The 18,086-nt window shown below is 32.1% G+C and overlaps 1 protein-coding gene across 16 annotated transcripts in view; it reads right to left on the bottom strand.

Moving 5' to 3' along the window:
* LOC100537342 (transcription factor COE3) overlaps positions 1-18,086 on the bottom strand; it is a 269,421-nt gene that overhangs the window by 207,463 nt on the left and 43,872 nt on the right. For all 16 annotated transcript variants that reach the window (XM_087282044.1, XM_087282048.1, XM_087282045.1 and 13 more), the window contains 4 exons: positions 10,961-11,117; positions 7,753-7,816; positions 5,490-5,545; positions 2,139-2,212 (listed from right to left, as the gene is read on the bottom strand). In XM_087282044.1, coding sequence (XP_087138170.1) covers positions 2,139-2,212; positions 5,490-5,545; positions 7,753-7,816; positions 10,961-11,117 — 351 coding nt within the window. The remainder of the gene's footprint in view (positions 1-2,138; positions 2,213-5,489; positions 5,546-7,752; positions 7,817-10,960; positions 11,118-18,086) is intronic.

Genomic DNA, 18,086 nt, shown 5'->3' with positions numbered 1-18,086 from the left:
AATAGAGTTGGAGATGAACTGACACTCAATAGAGTTGGAGATGACCTGACACTCAATAGAGTTGGAGATGACCAGACACTCAATAGAGTTGGAGATGACCTGACACTCAATAGAGTTGGAGATGACCTGACACTCAATAGAGTTGGAGATGACCAGACACTCAATAGAGTTGGAGATGAACTGACACTCAATAGAGTTGGAGATGACCTGACACTCAATAGAGTTGGAGATGACCTGACACTCAATAGAGTTGGAGATGACCTGACACTCAATAGAGTTGGAGATGACCTGACACTCAATAGAGTTGGAGATGACCCGACAGCCAATAGAGTTGGAGATGACCTGACACTCAATAGAGTTGGATATGAACTGACACTCAATAGAGTTGGAGATGACCAGACACTCAATAGATTTGGAGATGAACTGACACTCAATAGAGTTGGAGATGAACTGACACTCAATAGAGTTGGAGATGACCAGACACTCAATAGATTTGGAGATGAACTGACACTCAATAGAGTTGGAGATGACCTGACACTCAATAGAGTTGGAGATGAACTGACACTCAATAGAGTTGGAGATGACCCGACAGCCAATAGAGTTGGAGATGACCTGACACTCAATAGAGTTGGAGATGACCTGACACTCAATAGAGTTGGAGATGACCTGACACTCAATAGAGTTGGAGATGACCTGACACTCAATAGAGTTGGAGATGACCAGACACTCAATAGAGTTGGAGATGAACTGACACTCAATAGAGTTGGAGATGACCTGACACTCAATAGAGTTGGAGATGACCTGACACTCAATAGAGTTGGAGATGACCAGACACTCAATAGAGTTGGAGATGAACTGACACTCAATAGAGTTGGAGATGACCTGACACTCAATAGAGTTGGATATGAACTGACACTCAATAGAGTTGGAGATGACCTGACAGCCAATAGAGTTGGAGATGACCTGACACTCAATAGAGTTGGAGATGAACTGACACTCAATAGAGTTGGAGATGACCTGACACTCAATAGAGTTGGAGATGACCTGACACTCAATAGAGTTGGAGATGACCTGACACTCAATAGAGTTGGAGATGACCTGACAGCCAATAGAGTTGGAGATGACCTGACAGCCAATAGATTTGGAGATGAACTGACACTCAATAGAGTTGGAGATGACCTGACACTCAATAGAGTTGGAGATGACCTGACACTCAATAGAGTTGGAGATGACCTGACAGCCAATAGATTTGGAGATGACCTGACACTCAGTAGACTTGGAGATGACCTGACACTCAATAGAGTTGGAGATGACCTGACACTCAATAGAGTTGGAGATGACCTGACACTCAATAGAGTTGGAGATGACCTGACACTCAATAGAGTTGGAGATGAACTGACACTCAATAGAGTTGGAGATGACCTGACAATCAATAGAGTTGGAGATGACCTGACACTCAATAGAGTTGGAGATGACCTGACACTCAATAGAGTTGGAGATGACCTGACACTCAATAGAGTTGGAGATGACCTGACACTCAATAGAGTTGGAGATGACCTGACACTCAATAGAGTTGGAGATGAACTGACACTCAATAGAGTTGGAGATGACCTGACACTCAATAGAGTTGGAGATGAACTGACACTCAATAGAGTTGGAGATGACCTGACACTCAATAGAGTTGGAGATGACCTGACACTCAATAGAGTTGGAGATGAACTGACACTCAATAGAGTTGGAGATGACCTGACACTCAATAGAGTTGGAGATGAACTGACACTCAATAGAGTTGGAGATTAACTACATTTATACACAATAGAGTTGGAGATGAACTGACATTTCTACACAATAGAGTTGGAGATGACCTGACAATCAATAGAGTTGGAGATGAACTGACACTCAGTAGAGTTGGAGATGACCTGACACTCAATAGAGTTGGAGATGACCAGACAGCCAATAGAGTTGGAGATGACCTGACAGCCAATAGAGTTGGAGATTATCTACATTTCTACACAATAGAGTTGGAGATGAACTGACACTCAGTAGAGTTGGAGATGAACATATGAAAATTCTACAATCTCAATAGAGTTGGAGATGAACAGATATTTCTACACATTCAAAGTTGGAGATGAACTGACCTGCACATGATCTCATGTGTGAGCAGAACGCGGCACATCTCTGGGTTTTTATCTTGGCCTTCATAGAGGATCGGCTGAAAACACACACACACACACACACATTATTGATCAATATTTCATTTTCAGCATGTTTTGCTTGCATAAAAAGATAATAAATATATTTTCTGAATGCATCTGATTAATTTCCTCTGCATTCTCAAATCAAGACATTTATTTTTGCAGCAAACGGTTTGTAAAACTGTTGATTTAATTGATGAATTTTCAACTTTATCGTCCTATAATTTTTATATATATTTTTCTTAAAGCAACTTTATTCTTGGAAAAATAAAACAACCAAAACAGAAAATTAAGAGAAAACTTTATTAAGTTTAAAAAATGTACTTTATGAAACTATTTTTGTTTCTTAAAATATAATTTATCAGAATTTAATGAGGAAATATTTTTATGTTGTTTTTTAAATGTTGCATTTTTTCTCTCAAATCAACTTTTTTTTTTTTTTTTTGGGAACTGAATTTTTAATTCTAAACATTTTACTTCTTCTTTTTTATGAAATGTAACCCGCAGTAATGATGCCAAATTCAATTAAATAACAAATAAATAAATAAAATACAATTATAAAAATTGTAAAATTATGAAATAGTATAAAAATTTAAAAACAGACTATAAGAAAAAAAACAAAATAAAATTAAATTAAAATTTATAAATTAAATGTAAATATTGTGAAAACAATTATTGTATAACAATTTGAAACAACTTTAAAATTACTATGTATTAAAATGGTACAAAATATAATGCACAATGAAAAGATAAAAAAAAATTATAAATAAGAATTTTATTTTAAAATGACAAAATAATTAAAAATATTGTGAAACAGTATACAATTTACAAGTAATTGTTCGTAAAATAGTAAAATAAAATAAACAAAAATCATAAAAAAATTATAAAATAAATAATGTAAAAGTTTGTAAAATACTATAATATAATAAAACTAATTTAAAATTATAATGTAATAAAATAGTACAAAATATAAAATATTTTATATTTACAAAATACAATGAAAAAGTCTAATAAAATATTAACAAAAATATGATTAAAAAATTACAAAATAATGTAAAATATTGTGAATTAGTATTTTAGAGTACTCGTTTGTAAAATAGTACAAAATATAAAATAATTTTAAAAAGTAAAATAAAATAAAACTAAATAAATATAAATTATATAAAAAATAAAATAATCGAAAAGTTTGTGAATCAGTATAATCATTTAAAATGAATTTAAAACTACTATTTAATGAAATAGTACAAAACAAATAAAACAACTCAAATGAAATAATAAATAAAAATAATATTAAAGAAATTATAAAACAACAAAGCAAAAAATATAAAACAATAAAATAATCCAATACAATCCTCACAATCACTAAAACGTTAATTTTACTCTCCTTAGGCTGATTTTCGGACATTTTCAGATGGCCTGAATAAGGGATGAAGGTAAAGGACTCTCCAGTGTCTCCCTCATAAACACACACACACACTGGTCAGTGGGCCAGACGCAGCGCCCCGGGGAACAATACTTTTAGGATAACGAGCACTTCTGCATTATTGATCTGTAAAGACTGTTGTGAAGGACGATTCGCTCACTCCATATTTATATATATATTTATATATGATTCTTGTGGACGTTCATGCTGGCGCCGGACGTCCAGCAGCTCTGACTCCAGACACACACACACACACACACAAACACACACACACACACGTCTTCCTGATACACTCATTACTGCGCTTGCCGGAAAACTGCTCACACCTGATTATGAGCCGACGGCCACTATGAAAACTGCTGGAGTTTAAAAAAAACTTACTATACTATTAATTACAACACTAATAGTTTTAGTGTGGGTTTTATTATGTTTTAGGTTAATTGTGTTGTATACGTTGCTTTAATTTTTTATTTTTATTAAATTAATTTTGTTGTATTTATTACATTAAATAACAATTGCAAACACAGATATGAGGATGTTTTTTATGCTTGAGGTTAATCGTGTTGTATAAGACACTGTGAAAAATAAAATAAAATTAAATAAATAAAATAATAATAAATAAACAATTACCAATTAAAATGAATCTAATAATTTAAAATACATTTAAATATTTAAAATAGTAAAATAAAACCAATAAAATCAATTAAAATAAATTTAATAAAATTAAAATAATAGCATTATATAAGATGCTTTGAAAAAAGCAAAATAAACAAAATTAAATTAAAAATTCTAATGAAAGTAAAATTAAAATGAAACAATAAAATAACAATAAAATAATATAAAATTAAATTAAAATACTAAAGATATTTTTTAAAAATTAATAGCATTATATAAGATGCTTTGGGGAAAAAAAATAAAAATGTATTAAATTATATTAGAATAAAATAAAAATAAAATATAAAATAAAACTAAATTAAATATAAAGAAATTAAATCCAAATAAAATTAAAAAAATAAAATAAAATTGAAATAAAAGAAAATAAAAAATAATAAATCAAATTAAATTAAATATTAAATTAAATTAAATTAAATTTTGAACGCATTTAATTTGAACACTTTAAAAATGTTTTTTTATGTTTTTTTTGTGAATTTACCCAAAAAGCAGAGTGATTTAAACATTCTGTCTTGCTCAATAAAACCGATCAAAATAAAGTTACACAAAAAATCCCTTTAAAAGAAGATTTCTCCTCTGATTTCATAAGAATTTATATATGATAATTTCCATTATTGATTCCATTATTCATTCATTTATTTATCTTTAGCCCAAGAAACTGTAATGTGCAAAAGCTGATTCTCCAGCAGAGAAGCGTGTTGATTTCCACATGCGTGTAACGGCGGGAGATTTGTGCTCTGCCGATGGAGGATTATTGTCTCCTGCGTGTCGCTCTGCTGCTACATTAAAACCTATTGATTAGTCTCTGGAGGAACTGCTGGATTATTGATCAGAGAGAAGCTGACAGGAACCACAGAGAGAGACAGACAGAGATTCACCACCGCCTCAGATATAAAGACCAAACACACATACACACAGAGATAATCATCGTCCAGATATTACAGACGCACTGAACAGGTATTAGATCATGATATTATTGATAATTTTGGCATGCAATGAGATATATATATATATGTGTGTGTGTGTGTGTGTGCACAAACACAGGATACTATATATAGATAATGGGATAATGTTTAAGATGCTTAAAAAAACTTAAATAAAGGAAATAAAGTTAAACTTAAAATTATATACAAAAAAACCAACTACAATCTACAACCACAATGCAACTCAACAGGCGTGAATAATAATAATAAACTGACCTGTTTAGTCATGGAGTCTATTAATCGCACATACAGATCCTGCTCGGTCCTGATTCCTGCAGATTACAATCAAAGAAACACAAATTAGTCCTGAAAACAAGCATTTTAGCTTAAAACAAGCCGTGTTTGTGACCAAATCCGGCTAATTTGTGTATGAAAATAATCTTATATGGCACATTTCACCACAAACACACACAGAATCAAGTGTGTTCAAATGAAGAAACACAACTAAAGCGACTCCCCATACAGAGTGTGTTTCTCATTGAAAGGCTGTAAAATTCATTCATTTTATTCTTCATTGTTCTCTCTAGAGTGTTTATGCGCATCATTTTCATTTATTCATCTTAAAGGAGTCAAATAATGAGAGAATAAGTGTGAATCAGTGATTCAGAACCAATTGATTCCCTGAAAAGATTCATTTTAGAAAACGAGTTGTTCATGAATCAAATGTTGGTAAAAATGTGAAGCAATTGTTTAATCACTTTATGAATGATTCTAACCATCATTTATGATCTTCTTCTGCTGTTTAAAAGTGTGATTTGTGCTATTTTATGAATACAGATCATCTAATGAAGCTTCCCCGATGAACCGAGTCTGATACGAACAATATGATTCACTTATTCATCTTTAAGGAGTCAAACATCAGTCCGGGTCATGAATGAATCAATATGATTCAGTGAAAAGGATAAACTGATTCATTTAATGAAATTAGTTTAAATTTAGTTTTATGTAATTAAATTTAATTACATTTAATATTTTTTCATTCAAGCTTCATAATTGTAATTTATTTAGTTTAATTTAACTTAATTTAATATTTTTATAGTTAATTTTAAAAATTTATTTTATTTTACATCATTGTTATTTTATTTTTTTCATTTTAATTAGTTTTTTCCAAAGCATCTTATATACTGCTATTAACTGAATTAAATAGAATTTTAATTTAATTTAATTTAATATTTTTATATTTAACTTAATAACATTTTTTATTCTATTTCATATAACTTTTTTATTTTGTTTTATTTTTTCCGAAGCATCTTATATACTGCTATTAACTTAATTAAATTAATTTAAAATTAAATTTAATTAAATTTATTTTAGTTTAATTAAATTTACTTTAATTTACTTTACTTTAATTTAATTTAATTTAATTTAATTTAATATTTTTATATTTAATTGAATAAAATTTTTATTTTATTTTATATCATTTTTTTATTTTGTTTTATTTATTTTATTTAGTTCTTTCTGAATTAACTGAATTAATTTTCATAAAATTTATTTTAATAACAATAAGAATAATATTTAAATTTAATTTAATAATTTAATTTTATAATTTTATTATCATTTTATTTTATTTCCCAAAGCATCTTATATAATTCTATTAATTGTGAAAAGTGTGCAGCAGTTGTTCAATCACTTTATGAATGAATCTAACCACTGTTTATGATCTTCTGCTACTGTTTAAAGTGTGAGATGTGCTTTATCTGAATGCTCATCATCTAATGTAGCTTCCCAGATTAACATTAGAGTCTGATACGAATAATATGATTCATTAATTCATCTTAAAGGAGTCAAACATCAGTCAGAGTGACGAATGAATCAATATGATTCAGTGAAAAAGATAAACTGATTCATTTAATAAAATGAGTTGTTCATGAACCAAACGTTAGCAACATTTGAGACTTAAAGACTTGATTAAATTGTAAACCACTTGTTCAATCATCAATTAAACTATGCAAAATCTCTTTATTTTCTTAGTTCCTGTATGGTTTGGACCAAAGTGCAAAGGTGGAAACTTGTAAGATCCGTTCAGCTTTGCATGTTTAATGCAGTTATTAATGACAGAATAGGTGACATGACATTTTAAAGTGTCTTGGTATTGTGATTGGAGTCTGCTAGAACAGCTTTAAATCCATCAAAACCCTAAAAACACTGTCATTTTTTTTAGTATATGCAGTCAATATTAGAATCACTTTGAAATGATTCAGTATGACTCATTTGAATCAATTCAGGTCTTAAGGTCTATTTTCTCCTCCCACAGCTCTGCTCTGATTGGTTAGTCTCTTATGACTGTTCTGACAGGAAACGCCTATTTTAGAATTGTAGGTGGGTGTGTATTATGTAAATGAGCTAATGTAGATCAGCAGCAGGCAAAAGATTCATTAAAATGACTCAGAGTCGACTCTTTGTTTTGAGAGAGAATAGAATAACGCTGATTGTGTTTCTATGTGCTTTACAGATGCAGATGATGTGGAGAAACTCTCACCGTTGCTGTAGAGGAGCTGGAGCCTGTAGTGGATGCCGTTGTTGGTCTTCTCACCATTATATTCCTGGGATGAAAACAAATATAGAGATGCATAAATGACACACACACACATCAGTGACTCGTAATTCTGAATATAATCTGATCACTGTAATTAACAGTGACCACAATAAAGAGAGTCATTCTGCAAGACCATGGAGTCAGGAGGAACCAAAAACTGGCTTTCCAATCAAGAATGCATCGTCTCAGCCACCAAAACAATAAACACATGAGTGAAACGTTCTTGAAGATTCTGTTTACACTGTTTACTCTAAAGCATCAGGTGTGCACAACAACACACACACACACATATCAACACACACACACACACACTTCAGGATCTCAGATCAGGTTTAGAGGTGGAGTGTTGGCAGAGGCCTAGTGTGTGTGTGTGTGTGTGTGTGTGTGTGTGTAAGAGAGAGAAAGAGAAAGTGTGTGTTTGTATGTGTGTGAAAGTTTATACAGGGATGAGTGATTGTGTGTGTGTGTGTGTGTGTGTGTGTGTGTGTGTGTGTGTGTGTGTGTGTGTGTACACAATACACATGTATGAAAGTCTGTGTGTGTGTGTGTGTGTGTGTGTGTGTGTGTGTGTGTGTGTGTGTGTGTACACATGTATGAAAGTCTGTGTCTGTGTGTGTGTGTGTGTGTACGTGCACGTAAGAGAGAGAGATTGTGTGTGTATGTTTTTGTGTGAGAGGGCGCATGTGTGTGTGTGTGTGTGTGTGTGTGTGTGTGTGTGTGTGTGTGTGTGTGTGTGTGTGTGTGTGTAAGCAACTGTACATGTGAGAGAATGAGTGACTGCATGAACGTGTGTTTGTGTGCATGAACGTGTGTGACTGTGTGTGTTGTGGTGTGTGTGTGTGTGTGTATAAGAACGAGTACATGCATGTTCGTGTGTGTGTGTTCCTATGTGTGTGCATGTTTGAGAGTGTGTGGGTGTTCATGTGTGTGTGTGTGTGTGTGTGTGCATGCATGTAAGAGAGATCAAGAGATTGTGTGTATGTGTTGGAATGTATGTGTGTGAAAGTGAATACACGTACAAGTGTGAAAGTGTGTGTGTGTGTGTGTTTGTGTGGGGAATGTGTGTGTGTGCATGAACATGCGACTGTGTTGTGGAGTGTGTGTAAGAGCGAGTGCATGCAAGTTTGTGTGTGCATGTTTAAGAGTGTGTGTGCATCCTTAAACGTGTGTGCACATGCATGTGTTGTATGTCTTCGAGTATGTGTGAGCGTATGTATACATATATATGTGTGTGTTTGAGTATGTGTGTGCGTGCACAAGCATGTGGAGTGTGTGTGTGTGAGTGAGTGAGTTGAGGTGTGTGAGTGTGTGTGAGGATGGTGCTGCCAGCTGGAGCGTGTCCCGTATGACCGTGGGCGAAGCTGTTCCCTGTAACCTTTTACTGCGAACAACCCCCGACACACACACGGCAGGCAGAGCAGGACGAGCCTCTGACACACACCGCAGGTACACACACAGCGAGAGGAGCAGTGCTTCTGGACACACACACACACACTGATGCTCACCCTGAGAATATCACTTGTGCATTCACTATGATCTAAATATAGCGAGTGTGGACGCTGTAACATCACTGCTGTAGTTTACACCAGGAACATCACATCACTGTTACAATGCAGGAGTTCAGAGATCTGCTCTCACTGCTGCCCCCTACAGGAGTCACTCATTACAGCAACTGCTGACCACACACTGCTGTTAGATCTGAACTTATGATCACATACACACACTCAAACCCACACACACACATATACTCACTCACACGCTCACACATTCACATTTATACACTCACTCACATATACTCACACACTCAATCACAAAGAGAAAATCACATTACATGTAGTCCCTCACACACACTCATCACACACATAAACACACACATACATGTAGTCACTCACAAACACGATCACTCACACCCACATTTATACTCTCTCACACACAGAAACACACACATACGGTACATACTCACAGTCTTAATCACACACTCAATTACACACACACACACACACTCACACACACACACACACACAATTACATTATAATATATATTATTGATGTTTACATTAGACAGATTAAACCAATAAATAAATAAACAGACTACAATTATTAGAATGCAATTTTAATAATAATAATAATAATAATAATAATAATAATAATGATGATAATATGATTTAATAAAAATAAAGTATATTAAAGAATTAACATACATAAATGAATTTGTATTAATTAAAAAATAAAACTAAATAAAAAATATAAATAAAAATAAAATAATAACAATAAAATAAATTTAAAAATTAAAAAATAAATAACTAAATGAAATAAAAAATAAAATTTAAAATAAAATAAAAATAAATAAATTGAAAAATAAAATTAAAGAAAAAATAAAAGAAAAAAATTAAAAAATTAAAAAGTATGAAAAATAATTTAAAAATAAATAAAAGATAACAAAATTAAATAAATAAAAAAATTTATAAATGAATTAAATAAAATTAAAAAAATCCAGCCACAACCTAGTACTGGGAAACACCCATACACACTTATTCACACACACACTCGTACACTACGGCCAATTTAGTTCAACAATTCCCCTATAGCGCATGTGTTTGGACTGTGAGGGAAACCAGAGCACCCGGAGGAAACCCACACCAACACGGGGAGAACATGCAAACTCCACACAGAACCAACAACCTTCTTGCTGTGCCAAGCACTAAGCCACCATGCCATAGAGTGTAATAAATAAATAAAAATAGGAAATAAATAAAACTAAAATCTAAATAAATAAATGCATGCAAAAATGATTGTGAGCATCACCAACATAATGATTTACTCAAACAGACAACAGCAAGTAATTACGTCAACATAGCTACACTCACTTGTTAACTCAATACAATAAACCCACAAGCGGATGCTCATAACCAACCAATATAAATTATTGGTCAAATTTTCTTCAACTCTATAATAAATAAACAAATAAATAAATAAACAAATAAAGTGTCTGCATGATCTTATTCACTAGCAGAAGCCTGTAATCACTGCTGTCCCATAATAAGAATAATGTGGAGTGTTTTGTGTTTGTGTGTGCGCTGTTCTGTGTTGAGTACGGCGCACCGCAGCACATCTCGCACCCTGTTGAGTGCACTAGAGTCAAAGTGCTTACTTTGTCTTTTTCCACAAAGTCCACGTAGGAGGTTCTCTCGATCTCCACGGGCTGGCCCTGCCGGTCGTACAGAGCCAGGACAAAGTGGAAGAAGTTGGACTTGCGCAGGTTGGAGGGAGGCTGCTTCTCATAATGGGCTCGTGCCAAACCCACACCGCTGAGAGAGGAGAGGGAGAGAGAGAGAAAGGTTAATCAAACATAGCCACAATAACATACGTAAATATTAACATGCAATACATAATGGCAAATTCATAACTAACTTATCATTTATTGAAAAATCATTAAAAGAGTGGAAAACATCCTGCATGAACATTTTTCAAAGTATCTACAAAGACTTTTTATTATTATTATTATTATTATTATCCAAAATGAAGTTCTTTTTCCAATTGATTTTTAATTACTCTTAAAATGTTGGGTTATTTTTTCTAATTGATTTAAAATGAATCTTTTTAGCCCAATATTGTTTTTATTTTTCAGTTTTGATTACTCTCTTTTAATCTAACATCGGGTTCCTTTTTCCAAATTAATTTAAAGTTTTAACCCAAAGGTTGGGTTATTTTTTCCAATTGATTTTTAATTTACTCTTTTAAAATGTTGGGTTGTTTTTTTTTTTATTGCTTTTAAATAATTATTTTAACCCAATGTTGGGTTACATTTCTCCAATAGATTTTTTTAACTACTCTTAAAATGTTGGGTTATTTTTAATTGCCTTTAAATTATTATTGTAAAATCCAATTGATTTTAAATTAATCTTTTTAATCCAAAGTTGTTTTTATTTTTCAGTTTGGATTACTCTCGTTTAATCTATTATTGGGTTCCTTTTTTCAAATTAACTTAAATAAAAGTTTTTAACCCAACAGTTGGTTCATTTCTTTCAATAGATTTTTAATTACTCTCTTAAAATGTTGGGTTGGTTTTTTTTTAATTGCTTTTAAACTTTTACGTTTAAGCCAACGTTATGTTATTTTTTTCAATTGATTCTTAACCCAATATTGAGGGGTTTTAAGTTTTAAAATCACACTTTTTAATGCAAGTTGGGTTATTTTTTCAATTGATTAAAGTTAATTGTTTAAACCCAATACTGGATTATTTTTTTCAGTTGCTTTAGTCACTGTTTTAACCCAACACTGTCACCTTTTCTATTGATTTTAAATGAATCTTTCTGGCTCAATAGGTTTTTTCAGTTGATTTTAAATACTCTCGTTTAATCTAATATTGGGCTACTTTTTTTCTCAAATTAATTTAAAAAATAAATAAATAAATTTTTAACCCAAGAGTTGGGTTATTTTTTCCCAATTGATGTTTAACTACTCTTTTTAATGTTTTTTTTTTCAATTGCTTCTAATTTAACATTTTTAACCCAACATTGGGTTATGTTTTCCAATTGATATTAAATCACTATTTTTCACCCAATAATACATTTTTATTGATTTTATAATCACACTTTTTAATGCAAGTTGGGTTATTTTTTATCTTTAAATGAAGCCTTTTAGCCCAATATTGGTTTTTTTTTCAGTTGATTGTTACTGCTCTTCTTAACCCAGCGTTGAGTTATTTTTTCAATTCATTTTAAGTTAATATTTTTAACCCAATGTTGTTTATTCAGTTGATTTTGATCACTTTTGTTGATGCAATATTGGGCTCCTTTTTCCAGTTGAATGCAAATAAATCTTTTAACTCAACAGTTGGCTTAGTCCATATTTGACCCAGAACTGAGTTACAACCACCCAGTGCAGTAATATAGAGTATAATAAAAGTCTCCTGCAAACTGCTGCAGCATTCCCAAACAGAGAAGGAAAACGGCGAATATTATCTGCTTGTTGATGCATCATGAGTGTGTGTGTGTGTGTGTGTGTGTGTGTGTGTGTGATATATCTGGCTCTTCTCCTCCTCTTCTGTGCCCGCTGTGTGCCGCGTTGAACTCTATTGTCTGCTCTGCCGCCTCTACAATTGGACTGTGGCGCGGGTGACCCAGAAGGCACCGTCTGCCTCTGGGTCTGCCAACCACTGCTGGGTCGTCTGGCCTTGGCACCGCCTGCACCCACCGCTCCCTGAGCTGCCAGTCAAACCCGTGCGGCCCCCGCGGCTCAGAGAAACACACCGCCATTACGGCTCAAGCATCGATTAGAGCGCGTGGCGAATAGAGGAGAAACCTGAACCTCCGTGCAAACCCGCGCCTCCAGCTGTCCATCAGAACACTGACAAGGGACCAGCGTTATAATGCAGAGTGTTTTTAATGAGGCGGTAATGCAGAAATCCCTACCCTCCAGCGCTCACCACACTTTACCACACACACTTTTACTAATCATGACATTTATGTATCTCACACTCATGAAAAAGCACGCATTTACATTAATATGAATACAAAATATGAATATCTGATTAATAAAACACACAGGTATTTCTCTTAAAGGTTTTTGCATCATCTAACAGTGCATTAAAGATATTTTTGTAAGCCTTTGTGAAGAGCAGAAACTTCTGAACAGTATATTTCAGCATCAGAGAGAGGCGGTACAAGTATTTTTGCAATTAAATAACACAATGACATCTCCTTTAAGTCAAAACAAACCTCATGCCAGGTTTAAAATACACTCCATGTCTATTATGTAAATACAAACTTCATTCATCCATTTCCCTTCGGTTTAGTCCCTATTTATCAGGGGTCGCCACAGTGGAAGGAACCGCCAACTATTCCAGCATATGTTTAACAAAGGGGATGCCCTTCCTGCTGCAACCCAGTACTGGGAAACACCCATACACACTTATTTACATACACACACACTCATACACTACGGCCAATTTAGTCAATCAATTCCCCTATAGCGCATGTGTTTGGACTGAAACCGGAGCACCCAGAGGAAACCCACGCCAAGACAGGGAGAACATGCCAACTCCACACAGAAACACCAACTGACCCAGCTGGGACTCAAACTAGTAACCTTCTAGCACTGACACTGAATGCATTTAGATTGGTGAACCATGTGTTTGAGGAATGTTTCCCAGTACAGTAAAAGGCTGCGTAAAACATATGCTGGATAGGTTGGCGGTTCATTCCGCTGTGGCGACCCCTGATTAATAAAGCTGAAAACTAAGCTGAAAAGAAAATGAAGGAATGAATTTGAGGAATATTAAAATAAATATATCATAAAACTAAAATGTTACGTCAAAAATAGTGTCATTTAAATAGTTTAACCCAATGTTGAGTCTTAAATGGACAGCATTTTGCAGATTGTGTAAAATAATATTTTTGTTTAAGTCAATTGAATTTAAATTACACTTTTCAACCCAATTAACCCAACACTGAGTTATACGACAACCCAGCATGTTTACAGTGCACTCCATATAAACTAAAATAAATGAATTAAAATCTGTGTATTCCAGCCCTGACAGACAGAAAGAGTGAAGTCTGCCGATGATTATATTCTCGTTAGCCTGACGAGCTGCAGTGCATCTGAATTACAGAAATACACCAGTGTATAAATATTTGATCTCCTCTGATTAATAAAGACACTAAACATAAAGAGTGCTCATTTTTATTTGTGTTAAGAGGAGGAAAGACAATTTATTAGAAAAAGCATTGCTTTATTTGTTGCCAAACTAATTTAAAAATATATATTTATTTAAACTTTTAATTAAATAAATGCATGTAATTTTCATAAGTAATCTTTTGCAAATGTTTTAAGACCCTAAATATGCATATTATTTCAAAATACATTTAAAAATATATAATTCAAATTAAAAATAATTTTAAAAAAATAAAACTAAATTAAATTAAACAAAATTAAAATTAAATGAATGCATGTTATTTTTGTAAGGACACTAATGTTTATACTAAATACTTTATATTATATTAAGACCCTAATTATTAATATTGTTAATTTTCATTTATACCCTCAAGAGGCTAAAGGATTCAAAATAAAATTTTATTTAATTATTTTTTTTAATTGAATTAAATTAGTATAATGAAATAAAATAAAAATAAAATAAAATAAAATAAAATAAAATAAAATACAATATAATAAACTAAACTAAACTGAACTAAAATAAAATAAAATAAAATAAAATAATATATAAAATATTATAAAACAAAATAAATTAAATTAAAGACCCTATTTAGACCCTAAATATAAATATCATTCATTTTCATTTAAGTGAGTAGCAGGATCGCCTAACAACAAGAAGGTCCCTGGTTCGAGCCTCGGCTGGGTCAGTTGTCATTTCTGTGTGGAGTTTGCATGTTCTCCCGTGTTGGCGTGGGTTTTCCCCACAGTCCAAACACGTGTTATAGGTGAATTGGGTAGACTAAATTGTCCGTAGCGTATGTGTGTGAATGAGTTTGTATGGATTTTTTCAAGTGATGGGTTGCAGCTGGAAGGGCATCCGCTGTGTAAAACATATGCTGGAACAGTTGGCAGTTCATTCCACTGTAGCAACACCTGAAGAATAAAGGGACTAAGCCAAAATGAAAATGAATTAATTTGATTTGTACCCAAATGAGACTGAAGGATAAAACAAAATTTAATACATACATACATAAATAAATAAATAAATAAATAAATAAATAAATAAATAAATAAATAAATAAATAAATAAATAAATAAATAAATCCATATTATTATTATCAGGGTTTAGGACATTAATAAACCCTGACCCGCCCAGCTCTTCCCCATCAGCAGGCTTTAACTCTGAAGCGCTGAGGTTATTCCCTGCTTTCAGAGCGTGTCTACGGGAGGAGGAGCACTTTAAGCGGATGATGACTTCAACATAAATGGGAAATATGATCTTCTTCATCGGGAGTAATTGATTCGCAGTGAAGATCTTTAGCAGTCTGACTGGTCAGGGCGGTGCAAAGTCTGATGGATGAGCTTCATGTGCAGAGGCAAAAACACATGCAGAATAACTCAGATAATCAGAGAATGTTATTATTTAGCAGTTCAAGCACTGTCGAGAATTTAAGGCTCATACTTTTTTGATTTTTATGATCTGGGTTCATTTGTATCCAGAAGTGATGCATAAAAAATTAAATAAATAAAAATTAAATTCAATTTAAATTAAATTAAATTGAAAATTTTATAAAAAAAAAATTAAATTAAATTGTATTTGTACCAGTAAAGAGAAGACAGAAATATATATATTTTTTTAATTATCATTGTAGTAAGGAAACTTGCTTTTGCAAATGTTTTAAAACCCTAAAAAAATCTAATTGATTTTTATTTTACCGAAAAAGTAATTAAAAATAACAAAATTAATAAATGAATAAACAATAATTAATAATAATTTTTATTATTTAAATAAATAAATAATTATTATTATCATCATCATCATCATCTTCATTATTATTATTATTATTGTTGCTGTTAATTAATAATAATAATAAAAGTACAAAATTATTTAAATAAATAAATAAATATTGCATATTATTTTAGGGAAATAAACTTTGAAAATGCTTTGTGTGTATATAAATATCATTCATTTTTATTTGTAAAAAAAACTGATAAAATAAATAAAAAATAAAAAGGTTAAATTAAACAAAAATAAAACAATTAAATTAAAATTAAAATTAAAATAAAAAAAATATATAATAAAATAAAATAGAATTGTTTGGTCCATGCATTGTTCAGCATTTTTAAGCTCATACTTATAAAATACTCATGATGCATTTGGGTTCATTTGTACCTAAAAATAATGCATGAAGAATTAAATTTGTACCAGTAAAGAGAAGACAGAAATGTATCGCTAAAATATTAATCTTTTTTTAAATAAGGAAAGTTTCCTTCGCAAATGTTTTAAAACCCTAAATAAAAATAAGAATAATTTGGGATTTTTATTTTAAAGTAAAAGTAGTTATAAAATAAATGAATAAATAAGAAAACTAAAAGACAAAACTATAATTTATATGATTAAATAAATAATAATATAACTAAAAAGACAAAACAATTATTTAAATAAAAAATAAAAAAATAAAATAAAAAAATAAATAAATAAATATGTATATCATTTTAAAGAGGGAACTAAACTTTGAAAACTCTTTAAAAACTAAAATTTAAATACAATTAATTCATTTATTTAAAAAAATAATGATAAATGAATAAAATTAAATTAAAAATAAATTAAAATTTTAAAGATAAAAAATTAATTTAAATTCAGTTATAGAATTAAACTTTGCAATTGTTTAAGGGCCTAGTAAATGCACAATTGTTTTTACATTTTCTTATTTAATTTGTGTAAACAATTAAATTAAACATCAAATGCTCTAATTTGTTTTTATCACTTTATTTTAGCTGATTATAATAGTTATAATAGTTTTGTTTTTTTATAGATTCAGACCAGATTACAGAATTAGCCTGCATTATGTAGGACACGTGTGTGATGCTTTTCAATAAACAGAAGATCATAAAAGCACAATAACTGCAGCAAATTACTCCAACAATTCAACATGAAGTGAACATACAGCAGGACGCCTGCAAACCTGCATCTGTACAGCGAGAGAATCTCACACACACACAAACACGAATTAACACCTTCACAGAGGAAGACAGAATTACACATTTGTGGAGGAGAAACAGCATCTCACTTAAACACACACGCACACACACACACACGCACACACGCACACACGCACACACGCACACACGCACACACGCACACACGCACGCACACACACACACACACACACACACACACACACACACACACACACACCAGCTAGTCTCCATTAGAGAGGGAGAATCAGGAATTGATCCAATCAGAAAGCTTGTTAGTGTTATTATTTTAATTCTGTTGATTGCTCCGTCTCCACTCCAGCAGTTATGATTGGACAACTCACATATACATTACACAACTGCTATAAACGTGACAAACACACACATACACTCACACACATGCATGCATGTTCACATACACACAATCAAACATGCACAAACACACACGCACTTAGCCACACACGCATGTTCACATACACACACACAGACATTTATGGACATAGACACAGACACACACACACACACACACACACACACACACACACGCACGCACGCACGCGCACACACACACACACACAGACACAAACTCTCAGACACACAAACTCTCAGACACCCTTATAGACACAAATGCATGCTCACACACA

Source organism: Danio rerio, chromosome 14, assembly GCF_052040795.2.
Source record: "Danio rerio strain M-AB ecotype USA chromosome 14, GRCz13ab, whole genome shotgun sequence".
In the NCBI taxonomy this organism is placed as follows: domain Eukaryota; kingdom Metazoa; phylum Chordata; class Actinopteri; order Cypriniformes; family Danionidae; genus Danio; species Danio rerio.
This window is presented reverse-complemented; position numbering and strand designations above follow the sequence as displayed.